This window comes from Peromyscus leucopus, chromosome 15, assembly GCF_004664715.2.
Source record: "Peromyscus leucopus breed LL Stock chromosome 15, UCI_PerLeu_2.1, whole genome shotgun sequence".
Classification (NCBI taxonomy): Eukaryota; Metazoa; Chordata; class Mammalia; order Rodentia; family Cricetidae; genus Peromyscus; species Peromyscus leucopus.
The window spans coordinates 37804979-37824635 of NC_051076.1; the positions used below are offsets into that span (position 1 = coordinate 37804979).

Below are 19657 nucleotides of genomic sequence, written 5' to 3' on the forward strand. Positions count from 1 at the left end.
CACTGGGTGATAGAAAGGGAGAAATGAAAACCCAAAGCATAGGGTCAGAAGTACAAAGAGTTTCCTTTAAGAGGACTTTCATAGAGTTGGAGCATTGGCTCAGCCCTTCAGAGCACTTGTTGCTCTAGTAGAAGACCCAGGTTCAGTTCCCAGCACCCACATGGCAGCTCACAACTGTCTGTAATTCCAGTCCCAGGAATCTGATGCCCTCTGACCTCCATGGGCACCAGGCATGCCTGTGGTACCCACACACATGCAGAAAAAAACACTCATACACACACATAAAAATAATGAAATGAATATTTGTTTTGTTTTTTCAAGACAGGGTTTCTCTGTATAGTTTCAGTACCTGTCCTGGATCTTGCTCTGTAGACCAGCCTGGCCTCAAACTCACAGAGATCCGCCTGGCTCTGCCTCCTGAGTGCTGGGATTAAAGGCATGTGCCACCACCACCCAGCTATATACTAACTTTTTGATGAGCAAGAAAATAGCCATGTCCCAAAAGCAATCCATTGTGTTCACTAAAGGCAACACAGAGTCTGAACTTTCAACAGGACTTTGTCTGTGCCGCCGGACATCACATGTAGTGTGATAGAGAAACCACCTAGAGGTAGTAATAGCTGTTCCCCTGTCCTGCATTTCACCCTGTCCTTTAGTTACATCCTGATGAATAGACTTACAAGATCTTAAAATTCATGGCTGGCCTGTCCAAAATAACATCCTTATTGCCATATCATTTCCATTCTGACAGTACTCTAGACTTGGGTAAAAGTAAACATGGGTGTGTATGTAATTTCTCTCTAGAATATTATCTCATAGTGATTTGGTCCTCAGAAGTTTCCCTTGGACTAATTCTTTTCATTATATTCATGCTTGCAGAACTGATGGTGTCTTTATACTTTTTGTTAACTGAGTCCATGACATTTCTGCCCTTTTAGCAGCTATTCTTCCTCTGGAAGCTTTTCCTGGCATTTTATATGCCTCCTATCATTATGAAGCTTTAGTTGAGCATGATTATTTAGCTTATTTTAAATATGAATTTCTATTTTATTCATTAATTTTTTTAAAGGAAAAACTTTTAAACTAACTAAACAACAATTAGCTTTGGTAACTTTATGTGTGTTTTCTATTCTCCTGTATTCTCTTTTGAAACTTTTCCTTCTTGTTTTAAACACTAACTCCATTGTGGAATATAATTTTGCCCTGTAACAAAAACAAAAAACAAAACAAAACAAAAAACAGATAAAGGCAAAAATTGTGCTTATAGGTTCCTTTTTTCTTACCTAAATCTGAGCAGGTAATGGAAAGTGAAGAATTCATGTTACTTCCGGCCAACCAACTCATCGACATAATATCTAGTGATGAGCTCAACGTTCGGAGTGAAGAACAAGTGTTCAACGCAGTGATGGCCTGGGTCAAATACAGTATTCAGGAAAGACGGCCTCAGTTACCCCAGGTAAGAGTCAAAACGCTTCTCTGAGAAACTGCTTTGTACTAGGCAAAAATTATGTACTTGTCTTGCAGAAACAAAACAGTCATGAAAAAAAAAAAAAACAGTCCTTGTTTCTAAATAATGTAGGCAGTAAGCCTTTAGAAGCATTTGACTGCTTATTGTTGTGAACTTATTGCTCCTTTGCCTCCTCTCTGTTTGGGATTCATTCTGTTTGAACTGTTACACAATTCAGAAATTATATGAAATTACAAAGAAAGCAAGAATTATCTGCTCCCAGGGCTTAGAAGTCTGCCACACTTTGAACAGTAACTGATGGAATTGGGACTGAGCCGTCACATGTTTAAGATCCATTCTTGTCATGACTATAAATAGTCTCCTCTTGATTCAGAGGAGATACATTCCAAGATATTTAAAGGACACCTAAAGCCTTCAAACCCTATATATACTATGTTTTATTCAATATCTATCTATATCAATATAAACATATAAACATATACTTTATCACAGAATATATGTATAAAGTTTTATTTATAAATTAGGTCTGGTAAAGATTAACAGTAATTATAATCAGAATGTTTATAGGAGCATACTGTAATCAAAGTAACTTAACTTACAAATTTTTATTTCTGGAATTTTTCATTTATTATTGTCTAACCAAAGTTAACAACCAATAACTGAAAATGCAGAAAGCAAAATTGAAGATAAGAGGAAAGTATATTTTTTAACATGTGTTCATTTATTATTTTATATGTACAAGTGTTTTGCCTACATGTATGTATGTACAAAATGTGTGTGCCTGGTGTCCATAAAGGTCAGAATAGGGCTTTGGATTCCTTGGGATTGGAGTTACGGACAGTTGTGAGCTTCCATGTGGATGCTAGGCATTATGACCAGGTCTTCTGCAAAGCAACAAGTACTTTTTAACTGCTGACCATCTCTCCAGCCCTGGAAAGTATATTCTAAGAGTTTATAACTTACTGTTGAAAGCTAAAAGTGGCATTTTAAAGTGACACTAGCATGTTTTTAGTTTTGTAACTAGTCTACATTACTGAATTGATAGAATACATTTTAGACTCACGCTTTATTCCTTCCACTCTCTTTACTTATTATGTCCAGTTAGATCCCAGACTCTCGGCCACACGGTCAGTAAGCTGAGCCATTGCTCTCCTAAAGCATCGTAATGGCAGCCCATGCCTTAACTGTGTTTATTGCCTCACAGGTGCTGCAGCATGTCCGCCTGCCTTTGCTTAGTCCCAAGTTCCTGGTGGGCACCGTAGGCTCTGACCCCCTCATTAAAAGTGATGAAGAATGCAGGTATGAGCGGATGCGAAAACTCAACAACTGGGCATTCCTAACTTCTGTTTTTCTCCTTGCTGATATTGCTTCTGAAATACTGTGTTTCTTATGCCAAAACCAGGGCAGTATTTAACAAGTTCTTCTTCTGGACTAGAGTCAAGGGGAGAAGGAAGAGAGGACTGAACTTCCAGTATTCTGTTCCCTTAGGAGTGTTTGTTGTTTTGTTTTTTAATAATTGTTTATTTATTTTTATTTTATGTGTGTTGGTGTTTTGCCTACATGTATGTCTGTGTGAGGGTGTCAGGTCCCCTGGAACTAGAGTTATACACAGTTGGTAGCTGCCATATGGTTGCTGGGAATTGAACCTGGGTCTTCTGGAAGAGCAGCCAGTGCTCTTTATTGCTGAGCTGTCTTTCCAGCCCCTGTTGTTTTGGTTTTTAGTGTGATGCTTATTGGAGTAGAAGTGACAATAAAGAAGTAGATTTCTAAGTTTTGATGCAAGTTTGAAGAATCAATTTTCTATATTGTTTTTCTGTGAAATAAATTAAATAATGCTGTGAGTCTGTCAGTGAATACCTTCTCATTGATCACATAATGTCTAACTGAGGAACAGGATAGACTTACTTTGAAGATTATAGGCAGAGTTAAAAGCCCTGTCCCTCCCAAGGTAGTTTTGGGGAGGCCGTTGATAGTGCTCAATGAAGTCATTTCCAAATAATCGTAAGAATGAAGACCTTACTGATTTACTGAGCTATCTCTGTAGTAGATACATACTTGATTTAATAAATTGATTCCTGAGTTTGGCAGATTTTAAGATTTGTTTTCACATCTGAAACCCTTTGGCATTTTAACAACCCCACTCCCACCCCCAGCATATTCCAAATATAAGTAAGAGAACTAGTCAATATTCTCAACTACTCACACACTGTCCATTAGGCCTCCCCTTACCAATAAAGAAATTTGGAATTATCCCAGATTCTAGTACATAGGTAGGGCATATAATCCATTGCATTTCCTCTGTGATCTCGGGCTTGCCATTAATAAGAAATGCAACATTTGAGATCAGATGTTTGTCTTTTAAATTTGAAAAAGCGCGTGTTTGGGGTGGGGAGTACTGCTGAGATGGCTCGGTGGGTAAAGTAGCTTGTCACCATGCCTGACAACTTGTATTCAGTCCCAAACCCCAAAATCTAGGGTCTCAAGTGGGCGCCCCAAGAACCCAGACTCCAGTCCAGTTGATGCAACAGCCAGAGGTGTTTATTATTGCGGCTGTACAGTCGGGCAAACTCTGCTCCAAAGAGCAAGAGCCGCCTCTTACTGTAGACACATGGGTGCTTTTAAAGGAAAAACCCACAAAAGCCGTAAGATTACAATTCCCATACAATTTCGTTTCACAAGATCGTGGTCTGATCACAGAGTGGGTACAGTCATGTCCACATGTACATTCTTCCTGAAACCTCAAGGGGGGTATCAGGGCGGGAGTGGAGTTTACACAAAGGTCACAGTGGTCCTTCCTGGAATACTTGCAACTATCCTAGTGACAGTTGAGCACATCTCTTAACAGAAATCTTTTTACATTGTTACGTTGTTACAGGGGTGATTGAGTAATGGCTGAGTCAGGTGGCCCTTTGAACTAGTTTTCTTTTTAGTTTCTTATTTCCTGGGGCTTGGGGGTGTAAGCCTGAAGGGTTGGGGTCTTTCAGTAGAAGAATAGGACTGATTCCTGCACATCCATGCTGTGACACTCGCATCCCATACACATGAATAAAGGTTAAAAAAAAACTTGTACATTTGTAGAAATAGAACAGATCACTAGCAGTCAGTTCCCCTAATTATATGAATAACAGAAGGGAAATATGTAAACTTTACAGGATGGAATATGAAGGAATAATACAGGACTATCCCTCCCCGAATTAAGCATAAATCAGATCATATTGACCCTGATATGGGAAGTAAAGTACTTGTATAGTCACTTTGGAAAATTGACTCCTGGTACCCTAGGCACAGCACTGGACAGTGCCTTACTCTATGCTATAGCTCCATCATCAGTGATGAGCCAGAGATCAGGGCCTGTCCCACAGGGCTGTTCATTATGTGAGTGCATACAGTGAGAATTTCTAGCAGAAATTAGAAGGTTGCTGCACTGTTGCTGTTACTTCTGTGTTGACTGTTAAGTGTCCGTACTGCAGACCATCTGGAAGCTTTGGCTGGAGTAGAAACTGATTGAATCAGTCTTTTAAGTTTGGGGAACCAGAAAAAATTCTTAATCTTTGGTTTGACTTCCTTTTCATTTTTGTTTGGTTTTTCTGTTTATTTTGTTACTAGGACAAATAAATTAGGAAAAAAATGCATTTTGGGGTTATGCATAGCACCAGTCATGTATGAATTACTCGATGTAGTATAAATAGTGAGAAATTAAAACAGAGTAGTTCAGGGCACATGCAGAGTTGAAGTATAACAGTGTAGTAGAATTTACATAAATCAGGCACTGAATCACCTAGGAGATTTATATACAGAATATTGTACTATGTATAATCTCTAGGCTGTGCTCTTAAAGGAACATTGGGAAAGTTTTTGTTCCTGTCAGTGGACTAGTTGTATTAAACCATACATATGGTGCTAGGTAGTACCTTAGTATTAGTGTCCTAAAGTACTAGCAGATACCTACTGCTCTTACTGATGTCCTTTCCCCATATCTTATAGAACCTAATAAAACTCATTAGAAAATAGTGACTATCCAAGCTGGTGATCGAGTTAGATTTTTTTATGGTGTCGGGAGTGGGTAAGATATTGTCTGCTTTATGACTGCTGAGCTTTAGGTTAAAATTTGCCTCAAGTATGAAGTTATGGTAGAAATGCTAACCAACTCAGAATTCCTAGTATGACTTGCATCATGGTTTCATGTTTGTGCCAGTTTTTGTGTTGCCGGGCAACAAGATTTGGCTTAACTTGTGCTCGTTCCCTTTTGCCAGCATGCGTTTTCTGACACCACATAGGAACTTAACTTGCAACAGTATTTAGCCATTGGGAATAAACGCCAAGTTTCTTCTCTACAGAGACTTGGTAGACGAGGCTAAAAACTACCTCCTGTTGCCTCAAGAGCGACCACTGATGCAAGGGCCAAGGACAAGACCACGGAAACCCATCCGATGTGGAGAAGTGCTCTTTGCAGGTGTCCCTCTTGTTTGTTTGTTTGTTTGTTCAGGGGCTTGGGGGCGATTTTGTTTTGTTTTGTTTTGTTTTGTTTTTTTAAGATAAAATCTCTTTGTATAGCCCAAGCTGTCCTGGAACTTTCTGTGTAGTATAGGCTGGCCTCAAACCTGTGGCCCTCCCACTTCAGCCTCCTAGTGCTAGAATTGTAGGTTCTATCTATGCCTAGGACAGGCTTGAATTTTAATATACTCTGATTATACCAAATATTTTCATATATGTTTAATAATCATTTAGATAGTTGTGATACCTGCTATCATAAGATACATGCCTAGTACGGGCTTGAATTTTTTTTTTTTTTTTTTTTTTTTTTTGGTTTTCTGAGACAGGGTTTCTCCGTGTAGTTTTGGTGCCTGTCCTGGATCTTGCTCTGTAGACCAGGCTGGCCTCGAACTCACAGAGATCTGCCTGGCTCAACGGGCTTGAATTTTAATATACTCTGATTAAACAAAATATTTTCATATATGTTTGAATAATCATTTAGATTGTTATGATACCTGCTATCATAAGATGCACATAGTAAGTCAACAATGCTATTCTTCAAAAGAGTACTCTGAAAATCCATCTAAAAATATCATACAATGTATGTTTGTTACATGCATTAATCTGTATACCAAAGTGCAGGTCATGTCATAATTACATGGGGTTTCCAAAAGCATTCATTATTTTATATTAGAGACTCCTGACTCTTTTCAGATTGGTTGAGCTCAAGACAACTGATATATTATTTTACCGCTACTGTTTGCCTGCAAATGTTTGCAACCTTTCTTTCGGGGGCACTTCATTGTGTCCAGGGATGTCAGTTACTTTACATGTTGCTGTAACAGAGTAGCTGACAAGAAGAAGCTTAAGAGAAGAAGAGTTTACTTTGGCTGACAATTGAGGGGTGTAACCCATCATGTTGAGGACGGCCTGGTGGCCACAGTGGCTCTCAGCTGTGGCAGCAGGGACATGAAGCAGCTGGCCACACTGCTCTGCAGTCAGGGAGCGAAGAGTGGATACTGATGCTCAACTTACTTTATCCACTTTTTCTTTTTATTCAATCCCAGACCCTCATCCATGGAATGGTACACCCCCATTCAGGCTGGTACTACCCCCTTAGCTGCTGGTACCACCCATATTCAGGCTGGTACCACCCCCTTAGCTGGACCTCACTGAGAATACCTTCATAGACACACTCAGAGATATGTCTTCTAGGTGATTCTAAGGATTGGTTGTCTCTGATCTGAAAAATCTGAAATCAACAATACTTTAAAATCATGTCAGTACTCCAAAAGTTTTGCAATTTGGAACATTTCAAATATCAGATTTTCAGATTAAAGATGTTTATTCTTATTGATATATTTCTTTCTGTTTTTTCTTTTTTTGTTTTGTTTTGTTTTGTCTTTTGAGACAGTGTTTCTCTGTGTAATAGCCTTGGGTGTTATGGAACTCGCTTTGTAGACTAGAGTGGCTTTGAACTCACAGAGATCTGCCTCCCAAGTGATGGGATTAAAGATGTGTGCCACCACCGTGGCTATATTCATTTCTTGATTTTACTCTTTTTCATTAGGTTTAATGATGCCTACAAAGTTTGTGTAGCCTTATTTATTGTAACATGTTTGGGCAAATCTATCTGAAATAATTGTAAACATCACATATATTATACAAAGGTATATGGCCCTTTTCTGAATATTTTTCTTTAGGTACATGTTATTTAACAGAAATTAAGAATTCCCAGGTTTGGGATTTCTTTTTAATAATTACAACTTGGTACATCATAGCAAATGGCTTACTAGAAATCTGTCTTTTCAGCCAGGTGTGGTGGTGCATGCCTTTAATCCCAGCACTCAGGAGGCAGAGGCAGGTGGATCTCTGTGAGTTTGAAAGCCAGCCTGGTTTACAGAATGAGTTCCAGGGTAGCCAGAACTACATAGAGAAACCCTGTCTCAAAAACAGAACAAAAGAAAGAAAAGAAATCTGTCTTTTCATAGTTGTGTAGGCTGAGGCTGCCGCTGAGACCTCCCTCCTCTATAAGCAGAGTGCCTTTCTCTGTGCCCTTGGCCTCATGTGGCCTTTCCTCTGTATGCAGAGGCAGGATGAGAGAACTCTGCCATCTTTTCCTCTCATTGGTCCTACTCTAATGGCCCACCTTTATGACTTCATTTCCGTTTAATTACCTCTGTAAAGGCAGTCTCCAGACAAAGCGGGACTTTGGCTTGAATATATGATTTTGGGGATCCACAATTAAGTCTCTAAGTCTCTGATACCTAACTATGTCATCCATGGTGACAAAATCACCATGAGGCTGTGGAACTAACAAACTATGTCTCAGACTTCTCTTAAGTCAACAGGCAAGATTTAAATCTTGTTCCTGAAAGGTCCATTTTTTTTTCCTGATGATATTGAAGAATACCACTTACTAGGTAGCATTTATTTGATGCGAAGCTATACAGTCCAATATAAAGCTGGTTTTAATAACTTTCCACTATGCACTTGTGCCAGAGATTTAATGATTAGGCTGTTTGTTCTCAAAGATTATGAACCTTCACATTTCCAGCCTAGGGCATCTTAGAGTTTAAGATGTCTTCTCGGATACTGAAATTCCTTGTATATGCCCAATTACACAATTCATATTTAAGGAAATTACTGTATACAAGACGTGCTGTGGTGACTCCTCTGATTTAGATGAAACAACAGTAAAGTAAAATTATATCACATTGAGATTTGAAATAAAGAAAGTAAACTTTTAGGTCTGTCTAGAAGATGGTTAATATTATTCTGCTTTTAATGTAGCTCAAGAATTTATTTGGCACCACGTAAAAACTAGTAGTTCCAAAGTATTTTGAGCATAAAATAACCTTGTATTTTTTTAAGCTTCAGAATCACTCTCATTTTGTATTGAAATGGGGATGATTTGAAAGAAAAACAAATTTAGCTTACCTGCCATTACCTCAGCCCTCCCCCCACCATGGTCATTTAGAAAAAAATAATGGAACTTGGCAGTTTTTTTAAATCTTACTCACTGTATTAGTCTACCCAGGCTGTCATAACAAAATATTGTTGACTCAGTAATTCAGACAAAAGAAACGCATTTTCTTCCAGTTCTGGAGATTAGAATCCAAGATCAAGGTTATAGCCCAGTAACTGTTGGTGACTTTTGGTGACTATAACTTGTCTTTGACCTGCTTCTACATGTGCTTAGTGAGTCAGAGCATTGGTCTCAGTGAGCTTAGCAGTCTACCTGCTAAGAGAGGCATTCTCTTAACTGTTTCTGTCGCTTCCTAGTTGGTGGTTGGTGTAGTGGAGATGCCATTTCCAGTGTTGAACGGTATGATCCACAGACCAATGAGTGGCGAATGGTAGCTTCAATGAGTAAAAGGCGATGTGGCGTTGGAGTCAGTGTTCTTGATGACCTGTTATATGCAGTAGGCGGCCATGATGGATCCTCATATCTCAATAGTGTTGAAAGGTAAGGTTAATTTGAAAAAAATCCCTATTGTCCCTATGATTTTGTTTGAGATGTCAATTAAGGAACAAATGTAACTTACTATTTTAGTATTATATCTGTGAAACTAATTAACAGTCTAGACTCCTTCAAATGACACACAAGACCTTTGTGATCTGATCTCTACCAGTTTTTCTGGTCTCTTCCCATTGGACACCATTCTCTAAGCATGCTACTGCAGACACAACAAAGAGCTGCAGCTCTGGTCAAACTGGCTTCCTGCCTTCTTCTGTCCCTGCCTGTATGCATGCATACGTACATTCTTCTCTCCTGAAACACCTTTGACCCTTTAAGGCTTATAAGATTTGAAATGTTACTTCCCACACAAAGCCTTCTCTGACTACGGATGAGTTGCTCATTCCTTTGCTCTTTCATGAGTATTTTAAGCATGCTTGTGCATTTCATACTGTTCAGTTGTTGAGGTACCTGGCACACTGGAACTCTATAGTGAGTGATTTTTTTTTTAAGTTTCTTATTGTCACATATTGTCTTTCATTAAGTTGTGTTGACCTCCAATGGTTTGTCACAGCTCCATAGCATATCTGTAGAAACTGGTATAGCCAGTTCTGGATATTGGTTCTAGATATGGCATAGCTAAAAAACAAAAACAGAAGGCTTGGCTCTGTAGATTGTTGGGGGGAGAGATGACAGAGAGAATGACGCTTAGACATGAATCAGTGGGCTAAAGAAATCAAAGTACAGATGCAAAATGTCTGTAGCTCAACAATGAGATCAGTACATACCAAACGTATAAAATGTAACTAAGGTGGTACACAAAGGCAAACATGAGTGATACGTTACATGCATTGGAAAGTAAGAAAAGTGAAAGCAACAGGTGGCCCACTTATGTAATCCTAGCACTTGGGAGGCAAAGCAGGAGAGGATCACAAGTTTGAGGCCATTCTGAGCTACATAGTGAGACCCTGTGTCAAGGAGAAAAAAGAAAGAAAAAGCAAATCATGTTTTTGAATCAAAGTTATGAAGAGCAACAAATCCAGCAAAACAAAAAGAAAAATAAAACAATGAGAAAGAAAGGGAAAGTAATGAAAACTTAAAAAGTAAAAATGGATATTGTGGTGATATATGTTCCCCAATATATTGTGCATCCTAATAAACTTATCTGGGGTCAGAGAACAGAACAGCCACTAGATAGACATAGAGGCCAGGAAATGATGGCGCACATGCCTTTAATCCTATCACTTGGGAAGTAGAGATCCATCCGGATTCCTGTGAGTTCAAAGCCACACTGGGAACAGCCAGGCATGGTGACTCACGCCTTTAATCAGGAAGTGATGGCAGAAAGCAGAAAGGTATATAAGGCGTGAGGATGAGGAACTAGGTTAAGCTTTTAGGCTTTTGAGTAGCAGTTCAGCTGAGATCCATTTGGATGAGGACTCAGAGTCTTCCAGTCTGAGGAAACAGGATCAGCTGAGGAATTGGCGAGGTGAGGCTATGGCTTGTTCTGCTTCTCTGATCTTCCAACATTCACTCCAATAACTAGCCTTGGGTTTGTTTTAATTAATAAGACCATTTAAGATTCATGCTACAGGATATAGCTATACAGGGAGCAACTTAGCATTCTTTTGGTTTTTTTTTTTTTTTTTTTTTTTTTTTTTTTTGGTTTTTGGTTGTTGTTTGTTTTTCAGTGGTTAAGAGTCTTGTGCTGCTGTGCACTTTATAGCATCGACAGAGCAGCGTCTCTGTAGTTGAGCACTGGCTAAATGAGTAAAAAAAAAAAAAAAAAAAAAAAAAAAAAAAAAAAAAAAAAAAAAAAAAAAAAGCACTCTACTATTGATCTACGTGCTCAGCCTTGTAATTCCTGTTTCTAATTATCAGAGTATCAGAAACAACTTAAGAATAAAGAAATAAGAATATGATTAAGGGACTGGAAGGATGTCTCAGTGGTTAAGAACACTGTTGCCCTTCTAAAGGAACTGAGTTCAGTTTCCTGCACCCAAGTTGAGCAGCTCACAACCATCTAACTCCAGGCTCAGGAGCTCCAGCACCCTCTTTTGGCCTCTGTGTGTACTGCATTCATAGGCATTTATACAAAGATACACATATACATACATATAAATAAAAATAAATCATTTAAAAAAAATAAGATTAAACAATGCATCACACATTATAATATAACAAAATAGTTCAAAGGAAAAACCTGGAATTATATTAACAAAAAGAGATCTCAAAAATACATTCAAGAAGAAAACTGCACAGTGTGTGGTATTATTTAAATGAATGCATATGTGGATAACATTTTATTGCAAAGACTTAAAGGATGTCTGCCAAATCCAAATGGGAAGAGATTAGAATTGAAATGGAATTCTGTAGCATTCTGATTTTTTTAAAGAAAAAATGTATTCAAAATAAGTGTTAAAATAAATTTTAAAATGTAACTTAGGTTAGGGTGTAGGTCTGTAGCAGATCAGTTACTAGCATGTGGCCCCCAGTTCAATCCCCAGCACTGCTCAGTTTGGTTTTCATATGCTTCATTGTTAATCTATTTGAGGGAGAGAACAGCCCTTAAATAGAAATATATGCTTATATGTTCCAAATACTGTAATGGATTTTTCTTCAGGCCATCAGCTCACAAAAAAATGACATGGAGACCTATTATTACTTATGAAAGCTCAGCCTGTGGCTTAGGCTTACTCCACTAGCTCTAACAACTTAAATTAACCCATTTATATTAATCTGTGTTTGGCCTCATGGCTTTTTACCTCTCTTCCATCTTGCATCTCCTGTTTCCTCTCTGTGTCCTCTAGTATCTCTCTCATGCCTAGATTCATATCTCTCCCTCTCCCTCTCCCTCTCCCTCTCCCTCCTCTTTCTGCCTAGCTATTAGATATTTAATTCTTTATTAAACCAATGAGAAGGTGCCTTGTCAAAGACACATCTTAACAGTGTACAGAAAGATTATTCCACAACAGATTACCATAAACACAGCCAAGCTCCAGCACATAATTCAAACTTTTAGTGTGTTCTCTGCAGATACGACCCCAAAACAAACCAGTGGAGCAGTGACGTGGCCCCTACAAGCACGTGCAGGACAAGTGTTGGCGTGGCAGTACTTGGAGGCTTTCTTTATGCTGTGGGCGGACAGGATGGTGTCTCTTGCCTCAATATTGTTGAGAGGTGGTTTATCAAAATAATTTCAATTGTTTTAATGGACATAATAGCGTGTGTGCATCTGTGTCTGTGTGCGTCTGTATATGTGTAGTCCAGAAGATGACTTTGGAGGATTGGTTCTCTCCTTCTACTGTTTTATAGTCCCTTGGATCTATTCTTTAATTGATAAAAAATATATTTGTGGTAAACATGATATATTTAAATATTTAAACCATGTAGAATGGCTAAGTCAAACTAATTAACTGTTGTATTACCTTACATACTTTGGGGGTTTGGTGAGAACAGTTAAAATCTATACTCAACAATTTCAACAGTAACTACTCACCATGTTGTACTTTGGAATTCTTGAACTTATTCTTTGCCCAGCATCTCTCTGATCCTGCCAACCCCTCACTGCAGGAGGAGTCCATTCTACTCTTTGCTTCTATAAACTAGACTAATTTTAGATTCTGTCTTCAAGATCATATGGTATTTTTTTTCATGTGTCTGATTTATTGCACTTAACAAAATGTTCCCGATGTTCTTCCCATTGTCACAAATGACAAAATCTGGTGTGTGTGTGTGTGTGTGTGTGTGTGTGTGTGTGTGTGTGTGTGTTATGGTAAATGTTTTTTAAGCTATGGTAAATCTCCATATCCATTATATCTCTTGTGGTTTCAGACCTGTGGAAATGACTTGGACTAATAGGAATATGTTTTTCCTCCTTGCAGGTATGATCCAAAGGAGAACAAGTGGACTCGGGTGGCTTCTATGAGTACTAGAAGACTTGGAGTTGCTGTGGCTGTGTTGGGAGGGTTCTTATATGCTGTAGGTGGCTCTGATGGAACATCTCCACTCAACACAGGTCAGTCCCTCCCTAAGGCAGTCTGAGTCCCTGAAGCAGCACGTTTTCCTGGGAAGAATCCGTCTGTACTGGCTGGTGGTGTGTGCCAATTTGACACAAGCTAGAGTCATCAGAGAGGAAGGAGCCTCAGATAAGGAAAGGCCACCATGAGATCCAGCTATAAGGCATTTTCTCAATTAGTGATCAGTGGGGAGGAAAAACATACTTTCTAAATAGAGTGATTTCCCTTTCTCCCATAATCACAACCTGCCCTCAATAAAAAAGAATTCTTTTAATACAAGAATAAATAAAACCTTAGAACTACAAGCTTCTTTGCCTTTTCAGTATAGAGATAGTGGGTGTTTTCGTCTAAGGATATATCAGAGGCACACCCATGAGATTCATTGTTATGTATCTTTAGTGGCTGGAAAGACACTAGCATGCTAAAGCATGCCTGTAATCCCAGTACTTGGAGGCAGGAACAGGAGGATCATGAGTTTGAGGCTAGACTGGGCTGTATAATGAGTTCTAGGCCTGTACCACAGAGCAAGACCCCATCTTAAAAAAGCAAAACATGAATAAATAAGTAATTAAATAAATAATATGAGGAGTACAAGAATACAGAAGCTGTTCAATTATGACAATAAAATTTTAGTACTAAACTGTTCTTGTAAATCACAATCTAGTTCCACCCCATTGGAAGGTAAAGAGAGCGCATTAATTAGTTATATAGCCCAAACTAGAACTTAACACATGTCCTTTCCTCTGAAGATGACTGCAAGAAACTGGTTCCCGATCAGATTATTTACTGAAAATAAATGTCATTGCCATTTTAGTGGCTGTGAAGGGAGCAGATGAGTGGTCATTTTCTGGTCTTTTCTTTTCACCGCAGTGGAGCGCTACAATCCTCAGGAAAACAGATGGCACACCATAGCCCCTATGGGGACCCGAAGGAAACACCTAGGTTGTGCAGTGTACCAGGACATGATCTATGCTGTGGGAGGGAGAGACGACACCACAGAGCTCAGCAGTGCTGAGAGGTACAACCCCAGGACCAACCAGTGGTCTCCCGTGGTGGCCATGACGTCCCGCAGGAGTGGGGTAAGTGCCGGCTGCTGAGAGCTTGGAGCTTGAAAACAAGCACCGGTGGGGGGTGGGGGTGCAGAAGGAAAGCTCTGAAGTGTGAGCTACACTAGGACACTGAGGAGGTGACGTCCTGATCTCCATGTGCTTAATTTCAATTGTCTCAGCTGTCAGGATGCTTTTAGACAAAACCAGAGGAGAAAACCCAAAACCAAAAAGCTTCTATTTCTTTTGATTGCTTTTCACTGCAGTAGCTAAATATTTTCCATCCATTCATATATTTAATTGTGTAGCTGTTTTTTATTGTTTGTTTGTTTGTGTTCTATCAGCTGCTTTTCTAGAAGGTATCTTTCCTATATATATCATCTACTCCTCTATTTAACTTCTGTATATTAGCACTAATTATTCCTATGTAATATTTCTAGCTATTTTTTCCAAGTAGACTTTGCATACTAATACAAATACTTAGGTAAAACGTATCTGGCCCAAAGCTGGTTTGGGCCGTCCCATCTACAGTGGTGTTGTGCTCTCAACCATGAATGAATGGCCTGCCACTAAAAGATGTCCAAGGTGGACCATCAAATCCACCCTTCTGGGAATGTTTGTCTCAGAGAAACCTAACCCACTAGCCACTAATGAGGCAGGAGTCCATCAACATAGGACACTTACTCAATAGGAAGGAGAAGTGGACAGTCCCTAAGGACTCCGTAATCTGAGGATAAAAAGCAGCAAATTTTGTTTGCGAAAGTCAAGGGGCTTCACTGAAAAGCACCAGCAAGTGAAAGACTCACATATCTGTGGCTCTTATTACTGAAAACTTAACAGATTTTTAGTTATATTTCTGTTATTCTCACTGCTCCATCTTGATTATATTTTCATTCAGTTAGAAGGCAGAAATGTCTACAAAATTCTCCTTATGGAGCTCTCAGTCTGGTGAAGGAAACTGAAATGTTTACAGTAGAGATGTGCTGTGGTAGTGGTGTATGTGATAGAGGACATGGGTGAATGGGTTTAAGTCACATGAGTTATTAAAGCCTGTATACTGCTGCCGAGATTAACAGTTAATCCAGCATTACTAGAGCATAAAGTACAGTAGGGGAGAGGGAAATGTAGGAGGGAGGCCAAACGTGGTGGCCTATAACTGATTTCTGAAAGGCCTGAGTGTCACTATGGGCCTTAAACCTGTCATTGGGTAAAGGGAGGCTAAGAAGTTTCTGAACAGGAGTGACATGTTTATATTTGTATTTTTAAGAATATCTTAGTAGCAATTTAGAAAGTGGGTTAGAATGAGCAAACCAGCAGTGGGAGCAGTGTGGAGATTCTTGTTTGTATCTAGTGAGTAGTTTTCTAAATTTTACAAATACATGTTCTGATTCTCGTGTACATCTTGTAATTAGATAAATAATTTAATGGTTCTGATAATTTCACAGTCTACTGCTACTTTGTCTTTCTGAATTCATGGAATGAAACCGTCCTTGTCTCAGTTCTCCAGCAGCCACGGTGCTTTCTCTTCCAGGTTGGTCTGGCGGTGGTCAATGGACAGCTCATGGCAGTAGGAGGTTTTGATGGCACAACATACTTGAAGACCATTGAAGTTTTTGATCCAGATGCCAATACGTGGAGGTAACCTTTAGATTGTTGCGAGTCTTTTCATTACTGACTTGAAATCATGAGCTTGAAAAAGATCATGACCACTAAAGCTGGGATGGGCAGTGTACTGAAGTCCTCGTGTGGTTTCCTGAAGGGGGTGGCAACCCAGATATGATGATGCATTGTAACTTGTTGTTCTGAAGTATCTGATAAAAAGTTTCAAAATTCTTCTCATAACCATCTCATTTATATAAGTAGAGGTGAGGAAAATAATGAAGAATATCATTTCTGTTCTCACCACATTCTGCCTGCGAAACCAAGGCACCAAGAAAATAAAAGATGTGCTTAAATAAGCTAGGGACATTATTAGACTCAGAACCCAGGCTTCAGTTCTCAGTTTGTCTGTACAGGTTCTAAGGGGTAAAAATGTAGTTACTCTCAAAAAATATTTTAAAACCTTTTCCTTTTAGCTTTTAAAAGTGTATTGATACAGAGTCTTCTGTTTTGAAATCCAGCCTGTTTTGATGTTCACTTTTAGATAAGAAGCTACATCTTATTTTTGAGAGTTTACCTATGTTAAACTTCATGTGATAGGTTTTATGTTTGTTTTAAATCCTCAGGGCCAGGGTTGGGCACAGTGGTAGAGTACATGCCTGGCTGGATGAGAGCCTGGGCTCAACTGCTAGCACTCTCCCTATCTCAAAATCCAGAGGCAGATGCTAAGCAGGCCCTCCCTCCAGTTCCTCTTAGAGACTGAAATGACTTTCTTGGGATTCTCTGTGGCTGACTAGTCACAGTACTAAGGTCAGATGAATAACAACTTAGTACCTTTTGCTCAGACTTTACATTTCTCATGCCATACTCATTAGATTTCCTGAGTGTTCTGATCCCAGAGGGAATGAAAGTGAAGACAGATTCCTTGCAGAACCAGTGTTGGCAGTGTAGTGCCATCCTGGGTGGAGTTGTGTGTGTTTAGCAAGTCAAGAAGGGGGCTAAGAGGACAGGGAGGAACGGCTACCTGGAAAGGGCAGCCAGGGAAGCCTCACTGAAACGGTAAGGACAGAGAAGAGCAGGTTTGTACAAAGCAAAGCCGCCGCTTGTGGCATGGTTTCTTCTGTATATAGGTTTTTGTTTTGTTTTGTTTTGTTTTGTTTTAATAGGAATTTAGATTAAGCATGACTTAAGAAATAGCTACATTTACTTCTGACTCATAGTTGCTATAATTTACGTATAGACTTTTATCAGTAACCATTCACTAGAGTTAGTGATGTATGGTGAATAATATTCATGAAATTCTTAAAAATAATCTACAGAGAAGTTAATACCTAAATCTCTGTAGTTTCAAAAGTATCTCAAACTGTTTTCTTGCTTTGGGTTTTTTTGTTTGTTTGTTTTGTTTCATTTTTTGAGATGGTCTCTCTGTAGCCCTGGCTGTCCTAGAACTTACTATATAGACCAAGCTGGCCTCAAACACAGAGATCCAGCCACCTCTGCCTCCTGAGTGCCTAGCTTAAAGGTGTATGTTACCATGCCCAGCCCAAACTTTTACTTTGTTTTTGTTTTGGGCTTTTTGAAGCAGGGTTTCACTATAGCCCAAGCTAACCTGGAACTCACTCTGCAGCCCAGGCTGCCCTTGAACTCACAGCAATCATCCTTCCCCAGCCTCCTGGGTGCTAGGATTATCAGCGTGGGACCATGCTTGGTTGTTTTGCTTTTTAAGAAAGTATCCCTCTGTAGCCTAGGTTGGCCCAGAACTATGTAGGCCAAGGTTAGCCTTGAGCTCAGATAGTCATCCTGCCTCATCCTTCCATGTCCAGTGATTACAGTTGTGGGTTACCATATCTGGTACATATCCTAAGTCAATTTTATCTCGTTGCTGAATGAGGAGCTAGGTTTTATTTGTTTTTGTTTTGTTTTGTTGTTTTGTTTTTACCCTGAGAGTCTTCAACTTTGAAGATGATCTTGTTCACAAATCACAAACTAAATGCTGATATGATACTATATAGACAAGGAGTAAAAACAAAGAACTGATGGACTGGAGAGAAAGAACAGTTGGCAAAGTACTTACTATGCAAGCATGGGGACCTTGTTTAATCCACAGAACCCACAGAAAAAGCCAGACATGGTGGCATGCATCTGTAATAGCAGAGCTAGGGAGGCAGAGACAAGGCCGGTGCCTGGACTCCCTGACCAGTCAGCCAAGCCTACTTGATGAGTTCCAGGTCACCGAGAGACCCGGTCTCAAAAAACAAACAAGATGATGTCTTCTGTAGAATGACATCTAAGGTGACCTCTGGTCTCCAGCCATACCAGCACCTATACACGGTATATACAGATACACAACAAGAAATGGAAGGAGGGACGGAGGGAAAAGGGAACAGAGACATTGTGCAGCTTGGCCGGGTGGCTCTACCTATACTCCCAGCCCTTTGGAAGCTAAGGCAGGAGGATTGCCATGGGTTTGAAGCCACCAGGCTGGAGTAAGAACAGCTCAAAAATAAAAATAATTGAGGCTGGTACAGTGGTACATACATATAATACCAGCACCTCCACAGCCATAAGCCTAGGAAGATCCTAACAAGAGCCTATCTCAGAAAATAAAACATTAATTAATAATTGAGAAAGCTTTAGGCAAAGAGAAGATGTATCTGGGAAAATAAATAGCCAGACATAAAATTAAACACAAAAATGTAGAACATAAGGTTTGCGTGTTAGAAGCCGGTCTGCGTGTCTCTAGTGCAAAAAAAAGTGAGCAGATAGCCGCATTCCACTGAGAGCTTTTCAGTCATGAGCTGAATTAATTCTGCTACTTGACTGTGTTCAATTTGCTTCTAATCTTTGGAAGAGTTACGTAAAGCTGAAAATGTTGTGAGTGATGTCTTCATTTAGAAGGAGCAGAGCTTTTACCAGGTGGAAAATAAGCATTGGTTTCTATCTTTGCAGGTTATATGGAGGGATGAATTACCGTCGGCTAGGAGGTGGTGTAGGAGTTATTAAAATGACACATTGTGAATCCCATATATGGTGAACACAGAAAAAAGTCTTGCATACGCTTCTTTATATTTGGAAGAGCCTTGACTTTGAAGCTTTGTACAGCTCGAGAAAACATTAGAACAAAATTTATTCTTTGCTGGTGCCTCAACATGCAGAACTACAAGTCTAACGACGGAGCTCACCTGCAGACGCCTCCTTTGCACAATACCTTCCCACTCTCTGCAGAAGAGGGTTTATTCTGGCTTTAATTTATCATGGAGTTTTGATGGGGATTTTTGTTTTTGTTTCATTGGCTTGGGTCATTTGGGGGATTTGTTGTTGTTTTTTCTTTTCTTTTTTTTTTTACTTATCCTTCCTATCATTAAAAAAAGAAAAAGAAAAAAGGAGAAAAAAATTCCAAGCTGCAAAATTTACTTTACTTCCTAGGTTTTTATTTGATTTTGAAAATACTGATAAGGGCAGAAGGGCTACATATGATCTGGTTGTTACTCCTGTTAGACACTATCCATCTACAAAGATTGCCAATGATAAAGATAGATGTGCAAAGTATATCCGCTAGTTACCATTCTTGCACTATTAGAACACTCCAAAA

The 19657-nt window shown here is 39.3% G+C and overlaps 1 protein-coding gene across 1 annotated transcript in view; it reads left to right on the forward strand.

Annotated features, from left to right (window-relative positions):
• The window catches only part of Klhl20 (kelch like family member 20), a 44700-nt gene extending 25331 nt beyond the window's left edge, over nt 1–19369 (forward strand). The window contains exons 4-12 of the mRNA XM_028864456.2: nt 1298–1456; nt 2673–2767; nt 5806–5921; nt 9227–9410; nt 12438–12581; nt 13286–13419; nt 14291–14499; nt 15998–16104; nt 19015–19369. Coding sequence (XP_028720289.1) covers nt 1298–1456; nt 2673–2767; nt 5806–5921; nt 9227–9410; nt 12438–12581; nt 13286–13419; nt 14291–14499; nt 15998–16104; nt 19015–19099 — 1233 coding nt within the window. The 3' untranslated portion in view covers nt 19100–19369. The remainder of the gene's footprint in view (nt 1–1297; nt 1457–2672; nt 2768–5805; nt 5922–9226; nt 9411–12437; nt 12582–13285; nt 13420–14290; nt 14500–15997; nt 16105–19014) is intronic.
• The last annotated feature ends 288 nt before the right edge of the window (nt 19370–19657 follow it).